The sequence below is a fragment of the Miniopterus schreibersii genome (assembly GCF_964146895.1).
Source record: "Miniopterus schreibersii genome assembly, chromosome: X".
Taxonomy (NCBI): domain Eukaryota; kingdom Metazoa; phylum Chordata; class Mammalia; order Chiroptera; family Miniopteridae; genus Miniopterus; species Miniopterus schreibersii.
In genome coordinates this window covers 21,112,353-21,124,678 of record NC_138104.1, presented here as the reverse complement: position 1 = coordinate 21,124,678, position 12,326 = coordinate 21,112,353, and the positions used below count along the sequence as shown (strand labels likewise).

The 12,326-nt window shown below is 41.3% G+C and overlaps 1 protein-coding gene across 2 annotated transcripts in view; it reads right to left on the bottom strand.

The window, feature by feature from the left end:
* Positions 1-11,980, bottom strand: part of LHFPL1 (LHFPL tetraspan subfamily member 1) — a 47,776-nt gene extending 35,796 nt beyond the window's left edge. For both annotated transcript variants that reach the window (XM_081125780.1, XM_081125781.1), the window contains exons 1-2: positions 11,796-11,980; positions 2,952-3,590 (exon numbers count right to left, since the gene is read on the bottom strand). In XM_081125780.1, coding sequence (XP_080981906.1) covers positions 2,952-3,333 — 382 coding nt within the window. In that variant the 5' untranslated portion in view covers positions 3,334-3,590; positions 11,796-11,980. The remainder of the gene's footprint in view (positions 1-2,951; positions 3,591-11,795) is intronic.
* Between the last annotated feature and the right edge of the window lie 346 nt (positions 11,981-12,326).

The following is a 12,326-nucleotide window of genomic DNA, read 5'->3' as shown; positions in this document are numbered from 1 at the left end:
AGAGTGAGGTAGGGGGAGGAGATAGTTCTTAATGGATACTCCATCTCTTCAGTGGTTTGGGGTCTGGCAGAGATAAACCAGACCTGAAACAAATTGGCTCCTCCCCTTAATGTATTTCGGTTAATGCACCAGCTGCCGAGAATCAGCCAGGCCTGCAGCAACAAAATCAATTCCCCTCAGCTGAACAACAAGTTCAAACTAAACCCCCACAGCTCTTTTACTTGCATCTTTTATCCATGGAGCTCAAAATGCTGTTCAGGCTTGGCTATCTGCCACTGGTAGAGCCTGTCTCTGAGGGGTCAGACCTGAGATCTCTAAAGAACCTTCAGTAATGGTCATGTGGCAAGGGACTCATAGAAAATATGATATATCCAAGCAGTTTTCACCATCCCTTCACATCTGATGCAAATTTAACAGGCACAAGTTTCTAAAATGTAGGTGGTAATGATTGTTAGTTGGTTGGTGTTTGGTGTTACAGATGTGAAAGCTATGGAAATTTAGCTATCTGTCCAATATCATTCCCTTGCCCAGAGAAAAATCTTACAGCACTCCTTGGGTCGTGACTCTTTCCATGACTACTGTCAAATGGCATTTTATTCTTGAACTTTAAAGACCCTCATCTAAGTGTAAATACTGTGACCATGTTCATATGAGCAAGGATCAATGAGGAACATAGAATGGCAGAATCATGAGACAGAAATGGTACTATTTTGACTTCCCCCATGTGACACCTACACTTGACTGAAGTTCTTCCCCACTCAGTTCATGAGTATCTAAATCTCCATTACCTACCTACATCTCTTCTCAACAATTTCCTTTTAGTTTCTAGACCTAGGAGGTGGAATCAACTAAAATATGTTATGTGGCAAACCATAAAGATTTTGTAAAAGGCTCAGCCAATCCCAAGATAGGAATGCAAGCTGGGAGTAGGAACCACTGTTAATTCTTAGAGTCTGATGGAGGCTATTGCCACTGAAATTCTGATTCCTAACAGTTAGCACTTTTTCAGTCTCTGTCAGAAATTCTTAGAAATGCAAGTGAGGTTAACTTGTCACTCTCAAGTCAGAAAAGAAGATAACTCGGGATGTTAACACCCTTGAGTGGAAGCCTGGAAGAAAAGGAAAGGATGTGAATGAATCCAGCTCTCATATGTCCATCTTATCCCAACATTCACTGGACATTGCCTTAACATGTGTACATTCTTCTTACAGTTATTAAAAACCTGCTCTGTGCCTGGCACTGAGGTGAGCCCTGGAGCTATAAACATGAGTTCCAAGGACCACATCTTACTCTTGACAGGTAAGTGAAAGGTGAGCCTGCTTAAGGTTCATCTGTGATATCCAGAGAGCCCCACAAGGGGATCAAGTAATCGGCTTTGATTAGCCTTAGTAATTGTTTCTATACCATGGTTTTCAAGGGAAAGAAAGAAACAATCTAATGATTTTCCAGTGTGGCCAGAAAACCATTAGTAAAGAGTGGACAAATTTAGAGATAAGGCAGACTAGAATATTAATTCAAATTTTAAAGTTTTACAATGAATCTGAGGAAAGAGAGGACCTGAAAAACATCACCTTAACTGTGATTCAATAAAAAGAATCTGATGCTTTTCATAAGCAGGCCAGGAAACCATGATACCTTAGCTCAGGGCTTCTCAACCTCAGCACTATTGATATTTTGGGCCAGATACTTTGTTGTTGGGAATGGGCAGCTGTCTTGTCCTTGTCCACTGTGGAGTATCAAACAGCCTTCTTTTTCTTTACCTACTGGAAGCCAGTAGCACTCTCCTCAAATTGTGATTACCAATAATGTCTCAAGAACATTACTAGTTGTCCCCAGGGAAAGAAAGTGAAAAATCAGCCCCTGTTGAGAACCACTGTCTTAGCTCATCACTACCATATCATCCCAAGACCACCTGAATGCAGTCATTGGGATCTGGCCTATCTTCCCGGTGAACAAATTCAAGGAAAGAAAGGAAGTGAACACAGGAAAGGTCACTGTCATTTGCCCATGGTCACAGGGCAACTTAGTGGAACAGCCAGAAGTGAGGTCCAAATTTCTTGGCTCCAGTCACCCACACTGTGCTACTGAGATAATAATAATAATGAATTTCAAAACTTGATGAGCAACAACAACACACTTCAACAATAGCTTCTATCAGCACTTTTTCCCAGTACCTCAACCAGGTATAAAATATAACTCACATGTACATATATAATTTGCCTATCTGTTTAAACTTGCTTTTTTACTTTATACAATTCAAATTAAACTGCTCCCATTGCCTTCTTGCAGGTTGACATTTTGCATTTGGTCTTTCCTAGCCCATTCGTACAGTGGCAGCATCCCCAGTTTACCTGCACTAATTTAGAGGAAGCTTGGATGAGGGAAAAGATAGATAGTATGGGACAGGACCATAAGAAAGCTGGATAGACTGTTAATGGCTACCAGACAGGGCTAGCCTTACATGTGGGCAAAATAAGCAGTTATCTGCAGTCTGTTTGGCACCTAGCATTTCACTTTAAAGATGTATTTCTTTATTGAGGATTTCACATTAAATTCTTGTTAGTAATTAGCACTTGTGTGTATCGGGGCATTTAAAGATCAAGTTTATTTTGAAGCAGTAATACTAGAATACATGTTGCTGCCCCTGGAAAGTAGACCTGGATGATATTCTTAAATAGACACCCTGCAGGCAGAAGAAGGTGATGAAAATAGAGGATAAAAAGCACATATCAACTGCCTACTAACCAATTTTGCTGTGAATAAAAGCGGGATGTCGATTACACTTTACAGAGTCCTAGACTGTTGCAAACAATTCCCCTTTTGTAGCCTTAAAGATGGACATAGGGGAGGGAGGGAGAGTAGATTTCCCATAAGGTAACATTTCCCATTGCCTTCCCACCTCCCTCCTCCAGAGTTCCCCAGCCTACCCAATCCCACCAACACCGTCTTACCTCCCACAAACTGCGCTGCTCCCATGCAACGTCCCATCATTCTGGAGATAAGCTCCTCCATGCAGCAGCCCAGAACTGCAGCCAGTGCCACCAGGAGCAGGAGAGCACAGCCAGCACCTGTCACCACCGTGCACATCTGCCAGGCAAGGCTTGGAATAGCACTGAAGCTGGCATAGCGCCCACACTCTTCCACCATGATCAGACTGTCCCCCTCTCCCCGCACAGGGTAGTTGCATCTCCGGAATGTGCTGAAGGACACTGGCTTCCCCAGCTGGGATCCAAAGAGCCAGTATGGCAGGAAGTAACTGGTAGAACTGGCCACAGCAGTAACAAGGGACAGGAAGGCCCAGAGGGTCCCCACCACTGTCAGGCTGCTCCTCATGGTCCCAGGTTTCTCTGCAGGTATGGGAAGATGAGTTGGGTCACAGGACCAAATACAAAAAGTTATCACGTAGGCTCCATCAGCCTATTTTTCATCTGTCTGGCCAGTCCTGGGGCTCATTCATGTGTCACTTGGCCCTTGCTTCTTGATAAAATTATTCTCTCAAGGACCATTTGGGTCCTTATGGGATTCTGCTTTCCAGCACTTTTTCCATCATTCCTTCCTTCCACCTGATTTAGAGTTCTATGGTCTCTAGGCTGCAATGAAAAAACCATAGAATTGAATTAGTGACTTCTCTGCCAACTCAAATGCAGCCTGATCTGTCAGCTTTTAACTCTTGACATCCAGCATGAAACAAGTGGCTGTTAGGGTGTGTATGGGAAGCCCAAATGAAATCCAGGCTGCCCAGAGAGACTCCAGCTTCCCAAGGAATGGCCTTTCTGACTTGGAAGCCTAGAAGGAGGTGATATCTCAAGAGGGTCAGCAACCAAATTGTTTTCAGTGAGAAAAGGAAGAAGAAAGACCACTCACAGGGTCTGCTCTTAATACAAGGGAGAAGAGGGAAGAAAAGCTCACTATGGAGTTGCAGGATGTGCTCATCTGACCTAGGTAGGATGTGCAATAGTGCATTCATGTTGACTTTTCACAAGGATGCATCAGCCAGGTTGAAATGGGTAGAATAAAAAAAGGGATGCTTAGTCTCACACTCTATGCTTATTACTGAGTAAACACCATTCAGCCACTTTGTTGTTGTTGTTAATCCTCACCTGAGGATATTTTTCCATTGATTTCTTAGAGTGGAAGGGAGAGGGAAGAGCAAGAGCAAGAGAGAGAGAGACATTGATTGGTTGCTTCCCATACGCACCCTAACAGGGGCTGGGGATCCAGCCTGCAACAGAGGTACGAGCCCTTGACCCGAATCAAACCCAGGACCCTTCAGTCAGCAGGCAGACACTCTAACCCCAGAACCAAACCAGCTAGGGCACCATTCAGCCTCTTTCTCCCAAAATCAAAATGTAAGGCAACTTTCTAACCAGTGAGAGTTGTTTAACTCTAGACTGGTTACTAAGAAAAGCTGCCTCTTCTTTTCCTCAATATAATCAAGAAAGCTTCTCATTTTTCTGAAATAGATCAGGTACCCCCTGCCTGGCAGCAGGAATATATAAGTAGTTACAGGGACCTTGAAAGGTGACTTTAGAACAAGTTACCTCAGATTTAAGATGCTGAGAGTCTTTTTAGATCTAATCTCCTCAGCCCAGCTCACAAATGGCTTTCACAGTCCTCTCTGTCAAAAATGAACCACTTTTCCTCCCAACTCCATTAATCTGCCATTGTTTGCTGGCCTGATTCTCGATTAGGGCGGCCAGAGACCTCACTACAGCTTGATGACAGCACTGTGAATGTCTCCAAAAGGCAAATGGTGGAGTATGTCTCAGAAGATTCTCCATGTTTCATCATTACTGGTTAAAGTTACAGGTGCTGGGAGGGGGGGTTCAAGGGTGAGAGACACAAGACAAGAAAAGTATAGGAAATGACTCTACGGGACCAATCTGTGACAGTCAGGAGCAAGCAGGAATTGTACTCAGGGTCTCAGGGACTGTGCCCAGCCATGATCCCTTTCATAACCACTATCATACAGTGCCGGGCACAGAGTAGACACTCCAAGTCATGTTTATTTAATGAAACTCATTTCATAAAAGCATCCAATTTCCAGACTGGCAAGGACCTTAATGAATCACCTAATTCAACCTTCTTATTTTACATATGAGGGAGTATGGCCCGGTAAAGCGGGAAATGATTTCTCCCAAGTCACAGAGTAAGTTAGCAAGCAACAACAGAATAAGAAACCTGATCTGGAGATTCCTAGGCCAATACTTTTCTACCACACAGTGCTAGGCCCCCTCCCCCAATCAGTTACAGATGGGATTACAGAGAGGAAGTGATTTACCCAAGGGTAAAGGGCTAGTGAGATACACAGGCCAGACCACAGCCCAGTTATTTGAGTCTTAGTATAATGTTCTATTTTCACTACATTGCAATTCCTCTCCTGATACACATGTATTGTGTGCTATGTGCTTTGTGCTGGAAGGGAGCAGAGATCATAAATTGCAGGTGCTTACTTTGGAATGTTAGGGCTTGGGAAGAAAGTGCCCTGAGCTGGGCCCCTGGGAATGAGGCTTTGTGCAAGAGAGTGGGGGGAATGAGAGAAAGATGTGATGAGGGATTGAAAGTTAACAGGAGGAGAAGTGAAACTCGTTATGAGTAATTGCTGTTGGAAAGCAAGTATGCTTGGCCACAATGAGGTAATGCCTCTGCTTGTTATAGTAAAGTGGGTAAGATTATGAAAAGTGCAAGCAGCCCTCTGTTATGGACTCATTTCCTAGTGAAGAAGCCGAGGCTAGAGAATGAGAGGAAACAAGCTGATAAACATCTGCGGCTGCATCATCATAGTTTCTTCCAAGCCCATTTTTTCATGTGTTCTGCCCAACAATCTCCTTAGGTTGATAAGCAACTTATTAACCCTAATTTACAAATGAGAAAATTGAGGGTCAGAAAGCTAAGTGACTTAACCAAGATTACCCACTGATTCAATGGCAGAAGCCATCATTTCCCACTTCTTCACCTGCAACCTTCCCCCATATTCTGCTTCATGACCCCAAAAGTATTACAATTAAAAGCTTCTATGGTCTCCCACACAGGATTTAAAAAAAAAAATGTTTAAGGATGGGAAAAGAATTAGAGGGTAAGACAGGGATGGTAGGAGGAAGGTCACTTTCTCTAAGCAGTGTATAAACCAACAGAACAGGAACATAAGTTGTTTCAAGCTCAGAAACTGCAGTTAGAACTAACCCCCATATGTCCTTCATGAATGTCATCACCTTGAGATCAAAAGTCCCAGTATGACAACCAACAGAAAGGCAGAGAACTTAAAGAAGAGAAAGGAACTATATCAGTAAGTAGTACTTAGACTGTACTAGAAATAAGAGGAGGGGTTCTCACATAAGGTTATCATCTGCGACAAATCGAACTATTTAAAAAAAACACAATACTTTATTGCTACTTTATCTATTGGATAAAAAAGATGCTATATATATATATATATATATATATATATATATACACACACACACACACATATATACATACATATACACACACACATATATATGCACACATATATACAACAGAATATTATTCAGCAGTAAAAAAAGAATGAAATCTTGCCATTTGCAACAACATGGATGGACCTCGAGGGTATTATGCTAAATGAAATAAGTTAGACAGAGAAAGACAAATACCATATGATTTTTACTTATATGTACTTAAAAAAAAACAAAATAAATGAACAAACGAAACAAAACAGAAACAGATTCATAGATATAGAGAAGAAAGTGATGGTTACCACAAGGGTAGAAGTGGGGAGATGGGTGAAAAATGTTAAGGGAAATAAGAAGTACAAACTTGCAGTTATAAAATAAGTCATAGAGATATAATGTACAACATAGGTAATACAGTCAATAATATCCTAATTACTTTGTACCATGACAGATGGTTACTAGACATATTGTAGTGATTACATTATAAGGTATATAAGTGCAGAATCATTATGTTGTACACCTGAAACTAATATAATAGTGTATGTCAAAAATACTTTAATAAAAATATTACAAAACTACCAACCACTGTCACCATCATTTTATTTTTAAAATGGTATTTTTAAATGGTATTTTAAAGTCAAGATTTGGGAAGGCAGAATCACAAAATTCAATTTAAATTAAATACATTTAGCTTTAGAAAAACACATTGATTTTCAAAATTTAAATGAAATACTTTCACATCAGGAAAAACTCATTTGTACTTATTTCATTTAGGACTAGGGTGACCAACCATGCCGGTTTGCCTGATACTAAGGAGTTTCCTGGGATGTGGGACTCTCAGTGATAGAACAAGGAATGTCCCAAACTTGAATGAGTTACTTACCCTATTTAGGACTAGAGGGGTGGTGAACCAGCACCATCCATGGACAGCAGGTTGAAAATCACTGCCACAAATAGTTTGTTAATGTTCTTTCTGCAGGTCTCAAGCAGTATAAAGTTACAAGTGACAACGGAATTAGACAATGGAGGGATAAAGCCTGTAGATTTTGAATGTAAACCTTTGTAAATCATAGACTTGACCTCATGCAATAAAGGAAGAGATCTCAGCGATCCAATGGCTCAGTGTTTTCTGGAAACAAAATGGGCCCCAGCCCAGCTTCTTCTATGGCTGGATAGAGAGGTAATGGGCTGTGTGGAGTCTGTGCATGCACATTGCTACATGTTCACATATGTTGGATAGAGAAGTGCATTCAAGCAAATGCTTTTAGTTCCTGCATCATATGTGATGGAGTAACTTCCTTTTTTTTCTCCAAAGCAATCCAAATTCATTCCCAGGAACTAGCCAACTCTTTGCACTCACGTAAATAAAATCACACATAATTCTGTACTTCATTCTATCTTTATTCTTCTTGTATATTTTGTATACACAATAGCTTTGTTTCCCTGTCCTGGAATGTCTAGCTACCCTGGATTTCGGAAACCAAGAACTCAACATGGTGGTTCTGCTAATTGTCCCAGTAACGAGGCATTGAAAGAATTGTTATTCACCCTCTCTCGTTAGTGTTACATGATCCCTCACCCTTTAGTTTTTCCATGTCCTAAATGGGTCACATGTCTGTTTCTGAGAGGGTTATATGAGATGCAGTGATTGTGGCTAGAAAGTTGTAACAACCAGGGTAGAAACATGAAGTCTGTTCTGAATTTATTGTCCTTACTAAAGACTACTGTTCACTACTCTTAGAGATATGGTAGTCATTCTAACACAGATCACGGGTAGAGATCACTTCAAACTATATGAGTCAGGAAACCCACCTAAGCTGTAGATGTCAAATGGTTGTCTATAATGTTTTTAAAGGACTCTAAAGAAGACTACATTTTTTTCTCAGTAGTTTAACAACTCTCATTGTCAAGAAATTACTTGTTATATCTCATTTTAAACATTTTCTGCTGCAATTTATGGCCAATTCCTTTGGTCAGGTCCTCAGATGGAATGGAGAATAGGTTGGCCACTGTCCTCCAGATGAGAGCCCTTCATCAACTCAGATTAGTGGTGGCTTACTGTTGGCACTTTTTCCCAAAAATGAGCATTCTAACTCTCCCTGCAATGACTCATTGCCCTGTCTTTAATCATTTGTTCTTACCTTTTCACTCTTGTGTGTACCTACTCATTATGGGCACTTACTTAGTATCAGTAAAACTGGAAACACTGCTCTTATATTTTTCTTGGTGGAGAAAAACCAAATTGTTCCTCTACCTCATCTCCTCCCCAGTCCCTACAGAAGAAGACTCAAAATCCTTTTGTTCCCACTTGACCTTGTCATACAACTTCTGAGTTAAGGAAAGCAATACCTTACTAAGGGTAATAGGGCCCAGGTAAAGCATCCAGTGAGTTAATGACCAGAACATGAAGTGATCAGAAAGGGAGTCTCTGATATGCAGCTGCTGAGGGAAACATGGCTGCAAGAATACTGGGTTCAGATTGGTCTTCAAGGAGCCACTTTGTTGTCACTGATTTTGGCAAAGAAATATGAACAGGCTTTTCTACTCATGCCCCCATATAGTGTGCATTGCTTACATGCCAACCCTGTTACAAATACATCATACTCAGTGTTGAGACTTCCCTAGGAAATGAGAAAAATAAACAAACATATATGTTTCCAGTGTGTAAACAGGGTCCTGTTTCAGAAAAATGTCTCTGCCCAATGTGACTCCTTGTATCAAGTTGGGTATATAAGCAGCCTGACCATTCTAGATCATTATGTTTCAGACACAACTTCAAAAAGTATCTATTACCACTTCCCAATCATTTCTCTCCTCATTTTCTGCCACCGGAGTCCCTCCGAAGTTTCTCCTCCTCTGTATATCTTCTCAAAGAGAGTTGCTTCAGGTTATCCTATGCCTGATATCATATCACAATGTAGCTACACCAAGGCCTTTATTTCCCATTTGCATCTCTGTGGCTTGAAGAAGATCTCACTTTATTCAAGCTTTATTGAGGTATAAATGTTATATGAAAAAATGTACACATTTAATGTGTACATCTCACTGAGTTTAGACATATGCTTACATCTGTAAAACCATGACCACAATTAAAGTACTAAACATATTCATAACCCTTAAAAAGTTCCTTGTATTGTTTTGTGTGTGTGTGTTAAGAACACTTAACATAAGATCTATCTTCTTAACATATTTTAAAATGCACAACACCGTATTGTTAACTATAGGCACAAAGTTGAACAGAAAATCTCTAGAATTTATTCAACAGCCTAACTGGGACTTTACACCCATTGAGCAACAATTCCTCATTTCCCTCTCCACCAAACCCCTGGCAACCACCATTCTACTACTCTCTGCTTAAGAAGACCTCACTTTTAACCTAAGCCTTATCTATCTTTCAAATTCCTCAGCCTTAATGTTTGCTATCCTCTTTCTAAGTTTCTCCCTCCTTCCCTCTTCTTTTATCCTAGAGTATAAAGACTGGTAAAACTAGCTGTGCTGAGTCTGTTCATTTATTTATTCTCATATTTTCATCCTGAGGTGGGGATGATCACAAGCAGTTTAGGCATTAAAACACAAGAATCAAGAGAGTAACTACAGAGAGAGGACCACCAAGTCATTGACAACCTAGAAGGTCAAGTTGGCCAAGCAAAGACAGAGAGAGCCCATAAAAAGAACCTGTCCTGACCTATTCCCTTGCTCCAGAGTCTGAAGTTAGAAAAGTAGGGATTAGAATGATTTCTCTAAATTTCATATGAGCTTCTCCATTCCTTGAAAAAAAAAAAATGTTCATTGAGCTCCCCATCTGCCTTCTGCTTTGAAAAGTAGGGTGCCAATTAGAGATCTTCATCCTGGTTATTACTCTGAATTGACAGGTACCACCATCTTCAGTGCTCAGTTGATCGGCTAGGAGTGTCATACCCTATACCAGTTAGAAACTACTCCTACAGGCCCACTCTGGCAAGACATTGTTAATCACTATCAACAATGGGCTAACTGGTAAACCATCTGCTCGCACATTTAGGCTCTAGCCCCAGCCCTGCTACTGTTGCCCCAGCAGTCCCTTTAACCACGGCTTCAACATGGAATAAAATCCCATCACAGCTGGCCACCTCCATTCAGTGAATGTGGCCAGCATAAGAAGAAGGTGGGCTGAATGCTTCTCCAACCACTTCAACAGACATGAGAGGCAGCATGGCATATTAAGAGTTTTTCAAAATGGGAGCTCTAAACCCTCTGTACCAGAATCACCTTCAATGCTTATTCAAAATGCAGTCTATTACACTCCTCCTCAGATTCACTGAATTAGAATTTATGGGATTTGCATTTTTAAAAAATCCTCAATTGATCCTGATGGGAACTAATGGTTAGAAAATACTCTTTTAGAAGAAAAGAGTTCAGATTTTGGAATCAGATCTGGGATAGAGTCCTGAGGTCTGTCCCTTATAGATTCTATGAACTTGAGAGGATCGCTTAAAACCTCTGAGGTTCAGTTTCATCTATAAAATGGAGATGATGGAATGTAAAGTTCAAGTGAAATAACATCTGGTCTACCTAACACTAGGATAGTTGTAAATTCTCCTTCCTGCCAGAGAAGGCTCCATTCTCCCATAAGTAACAGAGAAGACTTGAAGTCACCCAAAAAGTAGAACATCACTCTTCTCCCTTCTCTTTCCCCAAACACTCTCTAAGTAATTTTTCTTCACTCTTAGTCTTCTTTCTGCTTTCAGTTTTCCACCACAAAATGAAAACACTTGGCCCAGTGTTTTTTTCAAGAATGGATTTATAGTTAAACTATCTCAGGTTTTCTGGAAGTCATCATGCTTGGCACATAGTTAAGAATTCACAAATATTTACTGAGTGAATGCAGTTTTTATTTCCAGCCCTACTGATTTCAACATCTGCATTTCAGTTTAACGCCATTACCCCATTTCAGTCTCATTGCCCCAGTTTAGGCAAGTCTAAAAGATCAACCCAGCACATCAGCAAACCAGATCCACCTTTACTTCTACAGACAAGTCAGAATAAAATCCCTCCATCCACTCCCAGAGACATGCACTTCCTCTCCTCAAGTTACAAATTCTTCTGGGGAAATCAACTAGCATTTAACCCTTAGGTCCTCAAACTATGTCAATCTGAAATAGGAATCCAGCCCTGATTCCGCTTAGCCTCTGTGCAAACAACGAACTATGAAGAAGGAAAAAATGTACCAGGCTGCCTTTGGGAAGAAACAGCTTCTCCGAGCTGTGAGATGAAAGGACAGGAAGCCCAAGAAAGGCAAGGGAGGAGGGGGGTTGAGCAAGGGGAGAGCAAAGCAGTTTTTTATCCAGCTGTTTCAATTGCATTTGGCCCAAGTTGCAAATTTACCTTCTGGCCACGAAGGCTGATTGACTTGTTCCCTCTCTTCGAACTCAGATCTGAGAAACAATTTCTCCTTACAGCTTGTCAGAAGGGGATGGGAATCCCAGCTGCTCTTTGCAGAGATGCCTGAAAACCTTTCTTTACCTTTGGGAGAGAGGGGCGGAGTCCAACCTAATGGGAATTAACTCCAAACACGCTGGAGGCTTCAACTCCAGCCTCAGACATGCAGGCACTTGAAGTAGATTAACAGTCACTGAGTCCCCCATCTCCATCTTCACAGCTGCTAAGTCATCTGTCTGTGAGTGAGTGAGTGAGTGAGTGAGTGAGTGAGTGAGTGAGTGAGTGAGTGAGTAAGTGAGTGCGCACGCGCACACAGGGGCGCCCGCACTTGAACTGCAGGTTCAAGTCTCACTTCTTTATCTGCTTCCCAAACTCCTGCTGAGGCTGGGTGGAAGGGGGCAAAGGGGAGGGGAGAATGGGGGACATCTGTGATAGAATCAACAATAAAAACAGAACCACTTCAGGTGTTTAGGAGAG